Genomic DNA, 16,511 nt, shown 5'->3' on the forward strand with positions numbered 1-16,511 from the left:
AGTTTGTGTGAAAAATGAACCACTCTCATCAATTACAGAATGTAATGGCAGTCTTTTTAGCTAAGACAGTTTTAGTGCAGAGAGTAGTTTCCCTTTAATGGAATAGCGAAAAAGCATAAACAAATTTGTTTTAAAGTTGGAAAATTGTCTAAACCTGTGTATAGTATGAACCAACAATTCGAGCTGGTCTTGTAGGACAAGAACTGTCTATTGTACATAAATAGTAACTGTAAGTCTTCTTGGAGTTTAGGCGAGTCAAGTGGGCCCTAGATTTCTTCAGATGAGGTATTATAGGCTTGTAGTATAGGAAGGTCTGTTGAAGAAACTAGGCATGAGTTTTCACTTGTGAATAACACATAAATAGTTTATTCAGGTAGAAAATCTCTCTACAGGTTTTTGTAATATTTTATTGGCAGCTGAATATGAAATATGAAGAAAAGTTCTATGTATGAATGATTTTTTTTTACTTTCATGATGATAAAATTTCAAATATTTATCAGGTAGAAATATACATAACCAAGACCAGATGTTTATCAGATTACCTTCATATCAAACTTGCTTCACAAAGGAAATAACTTCCAAAATGGCTGAATATATAATGTCTTTGTTTATCCATTGTTTTTATTACAGACAATTTCTTTATCGTTTGCATCAACTTTGATTAAAGGTCCACCTTGTAAACTGTAAGAGATACAGCTTTGAAACTTTGCCCACATGTTTATCATCATTAGGTGACTGTGTAGGCCAAGAACCATAACTCTGATTTGCATTTTTTTCAGAATTATGGCCCTTTTTGTACTTAGAAATTTTGAACTATGACTCATTTCTTACATACCATCCAGCACTTTCAGATGAACAATGGCACTGGTCGGTGGTGCTCTTGTTTATTATTGGCCGTAGGGAAAAACCGAGACCACTCTTCTGTGTGACAACATGGATGGTACCTCAAATTTTTAGCCCACCATCATCAGATGGTGGGCTATTCAAATCACTCTGCGTCCGTGGTCTGTCCGTCCGTTAACAATTTCTCGTTATCGCATCTCCTCAGAAACTACTGAGGGGATTTTGACCAAACTTTGTCAGAATGATGTATTGGTACCCTAGTTGTGTCCCCCTGAAAATCAGACTGGTTCAACAATTTATGAGTAAGTTATGGCCCTTTGTTTATTTCCATAATTTACATAGATTTATATAGGGAAAAACTTTGAAAATCTTCTTGTCCAAAACCACAGAGCCTAGGGCTTTGATATTTGGTATGAAGCATCATCTAGTGGTCCTCTACCAAGATGATTCAAATTATTTCCCTGGGGTAAAATATGGCCCCGCCCCGGGGGTCACATGGTTTATATAGACTTACATAGGGAAAAACTTTGAAAAACCCCTTGTCCAAAACCACAGGGCCTAGGGCTTTGATATTTTGTATGTGACATCATCTAGTGGTCTGCAACTAAGATTGTTCAAATTATCCCCCTAGGGTCAAATATGGCCCCACCCTGGGGGTCATATGGTTTACATAGACTTATATAAGGAAAAACTTTGAAAATCTTCTTGTCCAAACCACAAAGCCTAGGGCTTTGATATTTGTAATGTAGCATCATCTAGTGGTTCTCTACCAAGTTTGTTCAAATTATCCCCCTAGGGTCAAATATGGCCCCGCCCCGGGGGTCACATGGTTCATATAGACTTATATAGGGAAAAGCTTTTAAAATCTTCTTGTCAATGACTACAACATTCAAATTTGGACCACATGTTTATTTTTGAGTGGCAAGATGAACCTTGACATGAGTTGACCTTGATTTTGACCTAGTGACCTACTTTCACATTTCTGTAGCTACAGACTTCAAATTTGGACCACATGCATAATTTTGTGCACTGAAAAAAACTTTGACCTTGACACTGACCTAGTGACCTACTTTCACATTTTTGAAGGTACAGGCTTCAAATTTGGACCACATGCATAGTTTCGTATTCCGAAATGAAATTTGACCTTGATTTTGACCTAGTGACCTACTTTCACATTTCTCAAGCTACAGCCTTCAAATTTGGACCACATGCATAGTTTTGTGTACCGAAACAAACTTTGACCTTTACATTGACCTAGTGACCTACTTTCACATTTTTGAAGGTACAGGCTTCAAATTTGGACCACATGCATAGTTCTGTGTTCCGAAATAAAATTTGACCTTGATTTTGACCTAGTGACCTACTTTCACATTTCTCAAGCTACAGCCTTCAAATTTGGACCACATGCATAGTTTTGTGTACCGAAACAAACTTTGACCTTTACATTGACCTAGTGACCTACTTTCATATTTTTGATGGTACAGGCTTCAAATTTGGACCACATGCATAGTTTTGTGTTCCAAAATAAAATTTGACCTTGATTTTGACCTAGTGACCTACTTTTACATTTCTCAAGCTACAGCCTTCAAATTTGGACCACATGCATAGTTTTGTGTACCGAAACAAACTTTGACCTTTACATTGACCTAGTGACCTACTTTCACATTTTTGAAGGTACAGGCTTCAAATTTGGACCTCATGCATAGTTTTGTGTTCCGAAATAAAATTTGACCTTGATTTTGACCTAGTGACCTACTTTCACATTTCTCAAGCTACAGCCTTGAAATTTGGACCGCTTGCATAGTTTTGTGTACCGAAATGAACTTTGACCTTAAGATTGACCTAGTGACCTACTTTCACATTTCTGTAGCTACAGACTTCAAATTTAGACCACATGCATAGGATTGTGTACCGCAACAAACTTTGACCTTGACTTTGACCTAGTGACCTACTTTCACATTTTTGAAGGTACAGGCTTAAAATTTCGACCACATGCATAGATTTGTGTTCTGAAGTGAAATTTGACCTTGATTTTGACCTAGTGACCTACTTTCACATTTCTCAAGCTACAGCCTTCAAATTTGGACCACTTGCATAGTTTTGTGTACCGAAAAAAACTTTGACCTTAAGATTGACCTAGTGACCTACTTTCAGATTTCTCAAACTACAGCCTTCAAACTTGATGCACATGCATAGTTTTGTGTACAAAGAACTTTGTCCTTGAAATTGATCTAGTGACCTACTTTCACATTTCTCAAGCTACAGCTTTCGAATTTGGACCACATGTACAGTGTTGTGTATGGAAATGAAAATTTGACCTTGAGCTAGTCAATGAGTCTTGAAATTTGGAACACTCAAAAATGGCACATTGGTGGGCGCCAAGATCACTCTGTGATCTCTTGTTATGTGTTACCTGGTTTAGCTCATCTGATTTTTTAATAAATAAATGATGAGTTATTGTCTTCACTTGATTGTCGTTGGCATCGGTGTTGCCTGGTTAAGTTTTATGTTTAGGTCAGCTTTTATCCCAAACTATCAAAGCTATTGCTTTAAAACTTGCAACACTTGTTCACCATCAATAGCTGACTCTGTACAGCAAGAAACATAACTCCATCCTGCTTTTTGCAAGAATTATGGCCCCTTTTAGACTTAGAAAATCAGATTTTTTGGTTAAGTTTTGTGTTTAGGTCAGCTTTTCTCCTAAACTATCAAAGCTATTGCTTTAAAACTTGCAACATTTGTTCACCATCAAAAGCTGACAGCAAGAAACATAACTCCATCCTGCTTTTTGCAAGAATTATGGCCCCTTTTGGATATCAGATTTCCTGCTCAAGTTTTGCGTTTAGGTCAGCTTTTCTCCTTAATGATCAAAGCTATTGCTTTAAAACTTGGAGCAGTTATTGGCCATTAAAAACTGACTCTGCACAGCAAGTACCGTAACTCTACATTGCCTATTTGCAAGAATTATGTCCCCTTTTGGACTTAGAAAATCATGGGTTTGACAATATTTCTATTATACAGAGACAAAAAAAATCAGATGAGCGTCTGCACCTGCAAGGAGGTGCTCTTGTTTTTATAATTTCTTCCCTTTGTTGTTCCTGTCCTTTGGGCTTTAACAGTCTAAGTCTTTAAATTTTGCTCCCATCCTCCTCTGATATAATCCATCAGGTGTATATTGCCCTGTTTGGCGGAGCTCTTCTAATAAAGTTATGTGCCATTTTTGTACTGTCTGTTTATATATAGTGACAAGACTTTTGAATTTTAAAGTCCATTATTTAATGTAACACACAGTAGCTTATCAAATGGTTACATTTTCAAATAAACTAGTAATTGGTATAGCAGGGCTCATGCTGCCAGTCGCCATTATCGCCATTTGCGATTATTTTATTTTAATGGCGAATATTTTTTCATTTTGGTGACAGGATTATTTTATTTAACAGCTGCATAAATAATTATTAAGTAAGTAGCCCGCGGTCAGCTAGTGTAGAAAATCGATAAACCGGACTATTTATTACCTCGTGTATTCCAAACACGTGTCAACTATGCCGATAACATTGCCTAAGGCGGTGGGGTGCAGACGACAATTAAACCGCTCGTAACCGTCACAGAAGAATATAATTTTACTAATCTAGCATCTAAGGTGATGCTATCAATCAGATTGAACTGGCATGCTACTTTTTGAGAACGTTTTCAAATGCTAACGCAAATTTTCCTCAATTCTAGATTTGGCAGACAACAATTTTAAAATCCAGTTTCCTGATGAAAACCTAGATTGTCATCTATAATTATCGCTAATTTAATTAGAGTTCTATCTGTGAAAACATATTATAAACTGACCTAATTGTCAACGATTTCAAAATTCTTTAATCAGAATCTATAGGCTATATCTTTTATTCTGAAATGCAAGTGTTCGAAATGAGAAGAACTCAAAGTTTTTCGAATTTCCAAAATTTGAAAACAACGAGAATGTGTTGAAATATTACTGTCCAGATATTTTTAATAGTTTAATTTTGATATGCCAAGACAATTCTAGCATAGAATCTAATTATATAAATGTCAAACCCAGAAGTGATCGGGAAATCCAGTCTTGTTTCTATTTTTAGAAACATGGCCGATACGTCAGAGGTCGCGAAAGCCGTCGGACATTTCCGGTAAATTTTGATCCGGTCCGGCGTGATATATCAAGTTCACAAGACCGAGTGTCCGATAAAAATTGCAGGTCAATATGATAAAATAAGAAGAAAGTCCTCCACGATTTCGCAAAAGTTTGACTTTCATCATTAAATTGTAACATGGAATCCCGAGAAATTGATGTCAAACTATATTTTAGTAAGCGCTTGTTTCATTGGTACTTAAAATAGAAACAGTGGAAACCCCTCACGACGTCACGACAATTCTAAGAACGCGCGTTATCATTGGATGCTTACTAATCGTGGATGGTACTCTATTTATGTACGCGGGAACCAGACGGGAATTTCCAGAAATTCCGAAGTCATCTTTCTCTTTATATGTCAACATCAACGTGACTCGATGCAAACAATAGACTTGTGGGGGAAAAGACAGCGATGATATAGCAAATGAATATGAATAAAATCTGTAAAAAGATCCTTTGGAAGCAAAGAATGCAACCAAGAAGAATAACAGCAGACTCGTTTTGACTGAGTCTGTTCGCGAGAGGTAATGAAATGTGCAACAACTCTCACGCCCCCTAGCAACGGCTTCTGCGGGACTCTAAATCTATTACACATATATGTTGAATGGACTCCATGGTCCCAAAGGATTAGAAAATATAACAACACTGAATCCAAGTACAGGGAGACTTTTTACAGCCTGAAAACTTAATGTCTGAAATCTGTTTCAATAAATATGTGGAAATAAACTAAAAGGATGTAGATTCTAATTTGTGTAATGCTGTCTATATAGACTATGTATAAATACCAGTTTTAAAGATCAGATATCAAATTTATTAATCCCCCGCCGTGGCGGAGGGATTATAGGAATGGTCTGCGTCCGTCCTTCCGTCCTTCCGTCCGTCTTTCCATCCGTCCTTCCGTCCGTCCTTCCGTGCTTCCGTCCGTAACAAAATCGTGTCCGGTCCATATCTCCTAAACCCCTTGAAGGATTTTCATGAAACTTGGGTCAAATGATCAACTCATCAAGACGATGTGCAGAACCCATGAGTCAGCCTTGTCGGTTCAAGGTCAAGGTCACAACTCAAGGTCAAAGGTTTGAGCCTGCCATTTTGTGTCCGCTCTATATCTCCTAAACCCCTTTAAGGATTTTCATCAAACTTGGGCCAAATGATCACCTCATCAAGACGATGTGCAGAACCCATGAGTCAGCCATGCCGGCTCAAGGTCAAGGTCACAACTCAAGGTCAAAGGTTTGAGCCTTCCATTTTGTGTCCGCTCTATATCTCTTAAACCCCTTGAAGGAATTTTATAAAACTTGGGTCAAATGCTCACCTCATCAAGACGATGTGCAGAACCCATGAGTCAGTCATGCCGGCTCAAGGTCAAGGTCACAACTTAGGGTCAAAGGTTTGAACCTTCCATTTTGTGTCCGCTCTATATCTCCTAAACCCCTTTAAGGATTTTCATCAAACTTGGGCCAAACAATCACCTCATCAAGACGATGTGCAGAACCCATGAGTCAGCCATGTCGGCTCAAGGTCAAGGTCACAACTGAAGGTCAAAGGTTTGAGCCTTCCATTTCGTGTCCGCTCTATATCTCCTAAAACCCTTGAAGGAATTTTATAAAACTTGGGTCAAATGATTACCTCATCAGAACGATGTGCAGAAATTATGAGTCAACCATGCCAGCTCAAGGTCAAGGTTACAACTAAGGGTCGAAGGTTTGAGCCTTCCATTTGGTGTCTGCTCTGTATCTCCTTAACCCCTTGAAGGATTTTCATCAAACTTGGATCAAATGATCACCTCATCAAGAACTCATGAGTCAGCCATGTCAACTCAAGGTCAAGGTCACAACTGAAGGTCAAAGGTTTCAGCTCTGTATCTCCTAAACCCCTTGAAGGATTTTCATGAAACTTTGGTCAAATGATCACCTCATCAAGACGTTGTGCAGAATTCATGAGTCAGCCATGTCAGTTCAAGGTCAAGGTCACAGCTAAAATCAAAGGTTTTACCCTTTCACTATCCATAGCAGTGGCGGGGGATTTAGCTGTCTTTCAGACTGCCTTGTTAAAAAGAATTCGGTCTGGTAGAATATTATCCGGTCCTGTAAAAAAATCATGTTTACCAGACCGATTGTCCTGTGAATATTCAGGGTCTTTCGTGAACACTGTACGTGCAAGCTAAAAAATCAACAAAACAATTACTTGCATACTGTCATTAGCGTAAGTAAAGACCTTCTAAAACACATAAAAAAGTTAGTATCTATTGAATAAAGCATCATAAACTTGTTTAGAATATGCTATAATTCATTAGTGTGTTTAGATGCCAAATATCACATATTTTCACGACCCGATTGTTTTGTACTTTTTGGGCAATTTAAGTGCAGTTGTGGTCAAAAGAATCATGAAAACACTTGATATAATTATATAAAGAAAAAGTATAAACATGAAAGATAGTCAAAGACTTTGTAAACTTTACGCTATATATTGTGTGTGCATGAATAGGGCTTGAGCCATTGCCCAGTCCACAATGTCGATCAAGCTGCCTTACACAAACAAAATATGTGTCCAGAAAATGCCTTAAGAATCCATCAGATTGAAGCATTTTAAGGCCTTATCTTTGAAAACATTTAAAGTGGGACCCACACCCCCAAAATTATGTATTTTTCCCTGAACCCCCGGTACCCCCAACTAGATCCTACTACTTTTCAAAGCAATCAAGAAAATATTTAAATTAGAAATTGTTGTTTTTATTCTTACTAAAATTGCACGCAAATGTCCGCGTCAATTTTGGCTATTATTTTTTTTATAGGTTCAAATGTTGGCTACTATTTTTTGGAGGCCAGTGTGAGCCCTGGTATAGAATAGAACAGAAAGAAGTATGTTGATTTGGAATACCCAATAACTAATGATGTTTCTTTGATTTAAACAACTTTTTTATCACAAACATTTCAGAATTTATTGACTTATAGTGTGATAGATCATGTAAAGTGACCATAAGCATCATTTGAACAGAGCTGGATATTTGCTATCTTGAGTCAATACAAGAGTTTTTGCTTGAAAAAAGTAGGTAAATGTTATAATCTGTGGTTGTTTAATGTCCATGCATATTAAGTTAGTTTGTGAGAGTATTTGTTGACATCAGCTATAAAGTGACCTGTATTTTAGAATGAGTAGATTGTATCTATCCTCCAACCCCTTTTCTGTATGAATATGTAGTAATTTTGTCAGTGGGTGATTAAATGGCCGGTATATATGAGTACAAATGTACATGTACTCTGAAGTTCATATAATTGAACATTTTAAGAGACTTTAAGCCTATTACACATTGCATCTTAATTGGCCTGTTATGAAAATGATTTTCTTAAAGTAGGTAAGGCTTGGATATGATGCAAAATGAGTTCAAAATAATTACTGGTTTGGAAAGTTAAACAGGCATGCAGAACCCAAGGCATTTTTATAAATATGCTATGTTTTGTCTGCACTTTGTCATATTACTCCCCTTTATGACACATATTCTCCGCCCTCAAGGGTTTTAATTACACAGATATTATGAAACTGATCATGGTTGTCAATTACTGGTCATTGGTCATTGGTTGATGCATCACAGTCCAGTATGGTCAAGATTTATTTATACAGGACAGGTGCTCTGTTTAACAATATTTCATAGGTATTACTCAGCTGGTATGAGTTAGGCTTTTCAGCCAGATATCATCTCTTTATTATCTTCTGTGGAAGTAGAGATTGATAGGGGACTATTCAAAGTGGAATAATTGAAGGATTAATTTGTTGAGGACAACTGCAAGATAGCAGCAAACTTAAGATTGGTATGTACAGTGATAGACTATTTGATGCAGGGTAATGCAAAACGCAGGAATTATTTTACATGGCTCCGTATACTAATAGTACATTGCCATACCATACCCATAGGTTGTACTATTCCCTGGTCAGTAGTTCAGCACAAGTGTGTTTGGGCTAAAATCAAAAAAATAAGACCGGTTAAATAATAAATTTCTAATGTCATGTAATAAAACACTTACTGTACAGCATGCCGGTCAATAGTGATAACTTATAATTAGCCCTTGGTCATTCAAACCTCAGGAAACAGACCTCGGTAAGATAGTTTTGACTATGGACTAGATAGCCATTCAGTAAATGTATATTATAGAGGTATGTAAATAATTTTGTTTTATCATTCACATTGGCATGGAGCATTGTTTCTGAAATTGTTGTGGGAATTGTTCTGCTGGCATTTCAGTACACATTTGACAATAAGATACCCAGTTTTTAGCTGGAAGCTGAAATGATGGAGTATGTACAAGAGGTGTAAAACCTGCAGACAGGTATTAATGTCAGTAGAATACAAACATCATAAAAGATGACTTTCATATGTATAAAACATTGCAGCTGTCATACATATTCATTATCTGCCTCATCATCTGTGACCTTTGCTTATTGTCTTTTTCTCAAGTTCACATAAATTTTGGATGTGATATCTTCTGGGTGTATTCTTTCTTTACAAATGAGTGAAAGATTTACACTTGATACTGTATAATGCATTGCTGTAATTATGTGTTTTGTCCTGTGCATTTAAATTATATTTCAAAAATTCATACACTATATTTTTCTTTTGTTTTGAATCACTACTTGACTATGTGAAATATTTAAAGTTATCACCCTTTCTGTGGCATCACAAAAATTTTGCATGTAAGATGATTTTGACAACATGAGGTGACCTCACAGGGCAAGTGATATAACTAACTCCTTTTTTACCTAAACTATTCAAAGACAAGGTAGAGCTGTTGTGCAGAGCGCAGGTTTAATTACAGTCTAACCTGTACTTACGGTCACCTCCGATCAGCGGTCATTTTATGATGCCCAGACGGATTTTCCTCTATTTCATCACTTTTTTCAGTGGCCACCTCCCGTCCGCGGCCAGCGGTCACCAAAAATTGCCCCCCGACCGCCGTATTTGACCCCTTTCAGCGGCCATGTTTCTTCCAAAACCAATTATTTTTAGGCGACAATCGCCGAAGATACCCGATTTTTTTGAGAAACATGTGATTGCTAAGTTTCGCGTGATTTCACCACAAGAACGACAAAATGACATGAGCTTCTCAATTAAAACTGATAACCAAAGGTGTGAACCTCTTTTTGTTAGATCAAATGGCCAGTAATTATCGGCAATTAGCGTGTCACCTCGTGTCAATTTTGTTGTTCACAGTTTGATCTCGGTTAAAGATAATACTCGATATCTAATTAGTAGCATAATATTGTGATTTTTTTATATTTCTTTCATCAAAATACTATTAAATCTATACGAAATTTCTCGTGTTTGAAAGAAAAATAAAGCACTCGATCTTTTACGATACGTAACGGCAATCGTAGATTTAAGCGTAGACAGTAAGCGCGGGGAGTAGCTTCCCTTACCAAAATGGCGAAAATCGTAAACAAAAATGGCGGAAATTGTAAACAAACTTGTTTTAAGTTGGAAAATTATCAGTAACAATTTTTGTTGTAAAAAAAAAAACACGCCAGAGTTTTAGATTACTCAGAAGACCATTCGTATTGTGAAGGCAAATTCACGTCAATGTATCCTGGTAAAGTAATAATAGAAAACCAAAAAAAATGACCCCAAATTGTCTGCTTCCCTTGGCTGGCTGCTTAAGACAGCTTAGACTGTATACCCCTTTTTTCGGCTAATTTTTGGTTAAGTTTTGTTAATTCGATTATAGAAAGTATATGGAGAGCTATCCTACTGTCCCAAGCATCAGTGTCCGCACCATAGGTAAAGTTTTGATTCTATGCAATAGATAGAAGTGAGACTGTTAGACATCATGAATGTTTTTATCAGAACTCCTTTACAAACAGATGAATGCTAAATTTTGAAAACTTTGTGACATAAATCAGGAAACACGTCCGTTTAATACTGCATTGGGATTTGTTGAAGAAATCAATTAATGAAACATTGGATCTGACTGTGTTTTTGAGAAAGTTCTTTTGTTATACTATATCAACATTTGTTTTAATTTGCAGAGAAAAATGTCCAGGTATTTCCATTTTGCAGGGAGAAGTCAAAATGGGATTTTCCATTACTTTGATATGAGACTAGTCAAGTTTCACTGGCAGTGGTCATATATTTTAACAATTTATTTCTGTTAATATTTTCAATTTTAGGAAGAAACAGAGAACCATTTGTTCACGATGTTGCTAGTGAGCATCACCATGGTGATGACCTGCCTACTGGTTACCATGGTCATGGTTACCTAGGAATTCAAGGTAACCCAGTGCCTGGTAACCAGGCTGTCAGTAACCATAGCAACAGAAAACCAGGCTCAAGTGCAGTCTGGACACCAAAGGGTTTGTTTTCATGTTTGATTGAGTGCCCTCTTTTATCTATATATTGTATAGCAGCATATTTTGCCCTGTTTTGTAAATGGTTGGGCAACCAAAGTCATTTTCATCATTTTTTAACTTGACTATTTGAAGAATAAGGAGGGTTGTTGTACTTGCCCTGGCGTAGACATTGCTGACACATTCAGCTTAAAGTTCACATGTTCCAGAAAAATTGCTTGAATAGGCCTTTGTACTTATGTATAGTACATATTTGTGTTTGTGTCAGTCTGGAGCCATAACTAAGAGATGAATTGGGGTATTTCATTAAATCATGGTCATTATAAAATATTAACATTTATTAGGAAATGCAGCCCTTCAAGTTTCAGTGATATTGGTGGAGGAACAAAAGAGTTATGGTATTTCTTTGCAGATGGTATAGGTCCATGCTTAGTACATACATGTACAGTTGAACTTCGGTGGCTCGAACTCGGATCTTTCGAACACCCGGGATCGCTCGAACTCTTCGCCCGGTCCCGAATTTATGCCTTCTTTATTCTATATAGTTCTACCTCGGATCGCTCGAACTTCGAAAATTCGAACGCTCGAACTCATTTGGTGGTCCCCTCGGCCTGATTACAGTGATAATTACGCCTATTCAGTCGAACAGACAATTTGTTGCCGGAATGGCTTGTGTTTACAAAGTTTTTCACATCTCTGCCAGACATTCGCAAAGCTTCCCCTTTAAGCGGCGCATGCGTAATTTTCACACGCTTATGTAATTAGCGTCGGTATACGACAAACAAATTAAACAAAGTGACTTTCGTTCACTGCAATGCTTTAATGGGGCTTCGAATAAAATTATTTAAAATAATTGAGCAATGTCTGTCTTTATTTTTTCTGCGTTAAAACGGGAGATCCGATGTCAACTTTCATACTGCTTTAGCATCGCTAATCAAAGTAAATGACCCGGAAATAGGGAATAGCTAAGTCGGCTACTGGAACGCAATATATTTGATAATATTTGTGCTGGACAATGATTCATAAAGGTTTGCTTTTCATGTATTTCTGTTTGATGCTGTCTTCACCAAATTCTTATAATCATATTAGTGTTTTATCTGTGTTTTTCTTTTTCGTATCTATGTCATGTTTGAAAATGAATAATAAAGCATATTTCAGCGTTCGTTTTTTATTTAGTCATCACATTGGTCACAAAGTGACAAGTATATTGTGATGCGTCTGGTACCATCGCCTCGTCCAGTTCAATGCGTCAGTGCGTCCGACTGCGTTCAGGCCCCGTCTGCTGTTCCGTAGACTTTCTTGTGACCTATCTTGAGGGGGTCACATTTTCAATGGACTTATAAAATTGTCGAATTTGTTCTATAACTTGATGATATCTAGGTCAACAGTTCGGAATGATGGGGCATGCCGTTCAAAATTAGGTCTTTTTAAGGTTCTAAAAATAGAAAAAACTATTGTGAACTCTTAGCTGCATTATTATTTGATCAAGTCTTCATATGAAAATTTTCAGAATGTTACCTTGATGAATATTAGGTCAATTCGGTATACGGGCATTTTGGTGGGTCAAAACTAGGTCAGTAGTCTAAAAATAGAAAAAAACCTTTGTGATCTACTTCATTAGAGGACTAAATTTTCATGAACTTTAATGATATTAGTCAATATGCTTGGTCGTGATGTTACATTGTCAAGTTCAAACGGGTTTCAACGTGATAGGTGTACAAAAACTAGGTACTTAGGTCTAAAATGACAAGACCTTGTGACCTCTTAAAGGCCATATTCACAAGCATACTTCATGAAATTTGTGTCAAATTTCTCCTGATGTCTAGTCAATTCAGAACTGGTTCAAGGTGGGTTACAAACTAGGGCATAATCTGTAAATAGAAAAACTGTGACTTCTAGGCCAATTTTCATGATATTTCTTCTAGAATATGCTCATAATGTCACCTTGATGATATTAGTCATAGTTCGAACTGGTCCTGCGGTCATAACTGTCCAAAATCAAAAACTAAAAAACCTTGTTTACCTTCTCTTTAATGGCCATTTTTCACTTCTTCATGGAAAATTTTGTAGATATTCACGTGTATGTTCTATGGTCGAGTTCGAAACTGGGTCTGTTATGTACAAAAACAGGTCAGTTGTAAATTAAATGGAAAACTCTTGATGTCCTCTAGAGGCGTATATTTTCAATGGACTTTCATGAAATTGGTCAAAATTTTACCTTGAGATATCAGGTAGTTTCGAATCTAGGTCATGGTGTATATAAATATTATGTGTCAGTGATCTAGAAAATAGAATCCTTTGACCTCTTAAGCATATTTTTCATGAATTTTTCATGAAATATTGTCAGATGTTCATTTGTGATATTCTAAGTCGATTCAAAATTTGGTTAAACGTGGTCAATAAACTAGTCATAGGACTGAAAGATAGGAAAACAGGGTTACCTCCTAGAGGCCATATTCTCATGATCTTCATGAAAATTAGGTGAGAATGTTCCTTGATGATTCTAGGGCAGTTCGAACGGGTAGTGACGATTCAACAACTAGTTAGACAATAAGTGGTTCATTCGAAAAAAGAAAAATCTTGAACCTCCTCGATAGAGCTAATTTTTACGAGATCTTATGAAAATTGGTGAGAATGTTCAACATTGTTGCTAAACATACGGTCATGAATTTAAATGCGTCACGTGCTTCCAAAATAGGTCATTAGGTCTAATTATAGAAAAGCCTTGTGACCTCTCTAGCTCTTTTTTCAACGGATTTCAAAAATTGGTCAGAATTTTTATTTGAATGTTTTGGTTAATGTGCTCAAAAACTAGGTCACTATGTCAAATAATAGAAATAACGATGTCATACTCAGTTGAACACTGGGTCATGTGGAGATAGGTGAGCGATTCAGGACCATCATGGTCCTCTTGTATTTATCATCGTATCATACACACATTAGGTACAATATGACAATATATTACGATGTAAGGTCTGTAACACATCATGCCCTCGAATTCCCAAATTCAAAATGGCCGCCATTTGGATGGCTCGAACAACGGAAAACTCGAACTAATTTCCACGGGACCCTCGAGTTCGAGCCATCGAAGTTCGACTGTATGTAGCTTTCTTGGAGACTGGTGTATGTGCTTTGGTATTTGGGGGTCAACTTGTCAAGATAGCTGACACTAAAAATTGGAATTTTTTTTCTACTCAATAACCAGTTAGCAATAAGGTCTTGTGACCAAACATGGAATTTTGGAAGCTTGCATGGAGGCATGGTTTAAGTTGTATTTTTGGTTGCTTTTTTCAAGGTTTTAAAACAGAGAAATGGTTTTCTCACAATAGTTTCAGTTAGGAAATAGATACCATTTGCTGCATTTTTAGTGGCTTGGATCTAGGTCATTGTAACTAAATATGGAAAAATGCTTCTCAGTCAATAATTTATTAGTAAGGGTAAAATTAGTGTAATTGGTAGTTGATTCAGTTGCATTTTGGGTTGCTTTGGTCAAGGTCTAGGACAGTATTACTAAAAAATAGAAAAAATATTTTTATTCATAACTTCAGTTAGGAAAGAGACGTAAATTTACACAGAGACCAAGCTTCAATTGCATTTTGGTATTGCTTGGGTCAAGGTCATTGTTACAATTGTACTTAAGATATAAACGGTTTTTAATCAATAACCTGTTAGAAATGAGGTGCTTTTACTAAAAATATGTAACTTGTGTAAGGAATGACACATTGTGACCAAACTGACATCCATTTTGAAAACAAGTGCCTTTATCCCATTCAGCGTAAGATACCAATTCATTGAATTTGCTTGTCAATTACTGCCCCTGTTGTCATCAGACTTCGCATAAGCATTAGTCTGTTAAGGTCAAGGTCACTAGGGTCATATTGTAATAGTGCTGGTATTTAGCCTCCCAATTTCTCTATATGTTTTTAGCTACTGCCCCCATAATCCTCAAACCTCACTTACTTATATCTCATATTGTTTCTTAGTCTCCCTCATACCCACTCTCCAACCCACAACACACACACAACTAAAAAACTTTGTATTACTTCCTCTGTTAAATGTCATTTTTTCACTTTTCTATTGGTAAACATTTTTGAGTAGTTGAGCGTGCTATGCTTCTATGGCTCTTACTATAAGAGTTGCTGTTATTTAACAAAAGCAGGCCATTGAAATTTGTATTTCAAATTGAAAATGACTTTGATTGTTCCAGAAGTTTTGTGTTGTATTTTTGAACTTTCAGTATATATTTCATTATATATAATTTTCTTTCAGAGTTTCAGTATTTCTTGCTAGCATGGCATGTATATAGTATTGTAGTTTAGTGTCTAGCTTTCTGTACAAGCACATTCAGTATTGTTATACATGCATGTATGTTGTTGTTGAAATTTTTAGCTCACCTGAGCACAAAAAGTTCAGTGGTGAGCTATTGTGATCATACTTTCTCCATCCATCTGTCAATGAATTTTTGTTTAAACATTACAATTAGAGACAAGCTTTCATGAACTGTAAGATGATAGGGCTTGCTCACAGGAGGTATAACCTCACGATTAGGCAAAATGCTCATATCTCACATCTTACCTAAAATTAAAAATACCTTTAAGGTAGGTTACCTTGATATTTTTATGTGCGCATGTCCAACCGGAAGCTAACGTGACGATTTACGACGACGTTTACGACAAACTAAATGTGTTTGTATATTCATTCTTTTGAAAAAAAAAAAATCATGAACCTGCCTCCGATCTGATGCTTAATGGTTTAATAATGCAGAAATAATGAATAAATTGCCGCAGAAATGCTTCAAAACATTGTTGCCTTAAAATGACGTCATTGACATCATGCCATTACGTGTCAGTTACCGCGCAAAATTAATAGCTTTTATTTTGAAAGTACATAATTCTGTGCATTTTCTTTATTTGAACTAATTTTAAACAGCCATTATTTGCTGAAATATTTATTATAAGTCTTTTGCTTTGAATAATGATAAAAATTTTGCATTTTTTATTTAGTGATATTGAAATGTTATGCGGAATGTAAGAAAATGGATGATGGTAACTGTTGTTATTGGGAATATAGTTGGTTGAAAGGTTAAATTACTTATTACGGCCATTTTCAAATAAAAATTGGGCAGTTTGATTTGCAATACCTATTTTCCAGTTTCTTTGATAATTTGTTACTTATATACTAA

At 36.4% G+C, this 16,511-nt stretch overlaps 1 protein-coding gene across 23 annotated transcripts in view; it reads left to right on the top strand.

The window, feature by feature from the left end:
* The window catches only part of LOC123563976 (sorbin and SH3 domain-containing protein 1-like), a 426,437-nt gene that overhangs the window by 69,767 nt on the left and 340,159 nt on the right, over positions 1-16,511 (top strand). For 20 of the 23 annotated variants that reach the window (XM_053536619.1, XM_053536629.1, XM_053536606.1 and 17 more), the window contains exon 4: positions 11,153-11,335. The exons of the other annotated variants lie outside the window; for them this stretch is intronic. In XM_053536619.1, coding sequence (XP_053392594.1) covers positions 11,153-11,335 — 183 coding nt within the window. The remainder of the gene's footprint in view (positions 1-11,152; positions 11,336-16,511) is intronic. 23 annotated transcript variants of the gene reach the window in all.

Source organism: Mercenaria mercenaria, chromosome 2, assembly GCF_021730395.1.
Source record: "Mercenaria mercenaria strain notata chromosome 2, MADL_Memer_1, whole genome shotgun sequence".
NCBI lineage: Eukaryota > Metazoa > Mollusca > Bivalvia > Venerida > Veneridae > Mercenaria > Mercenaria mercenaria.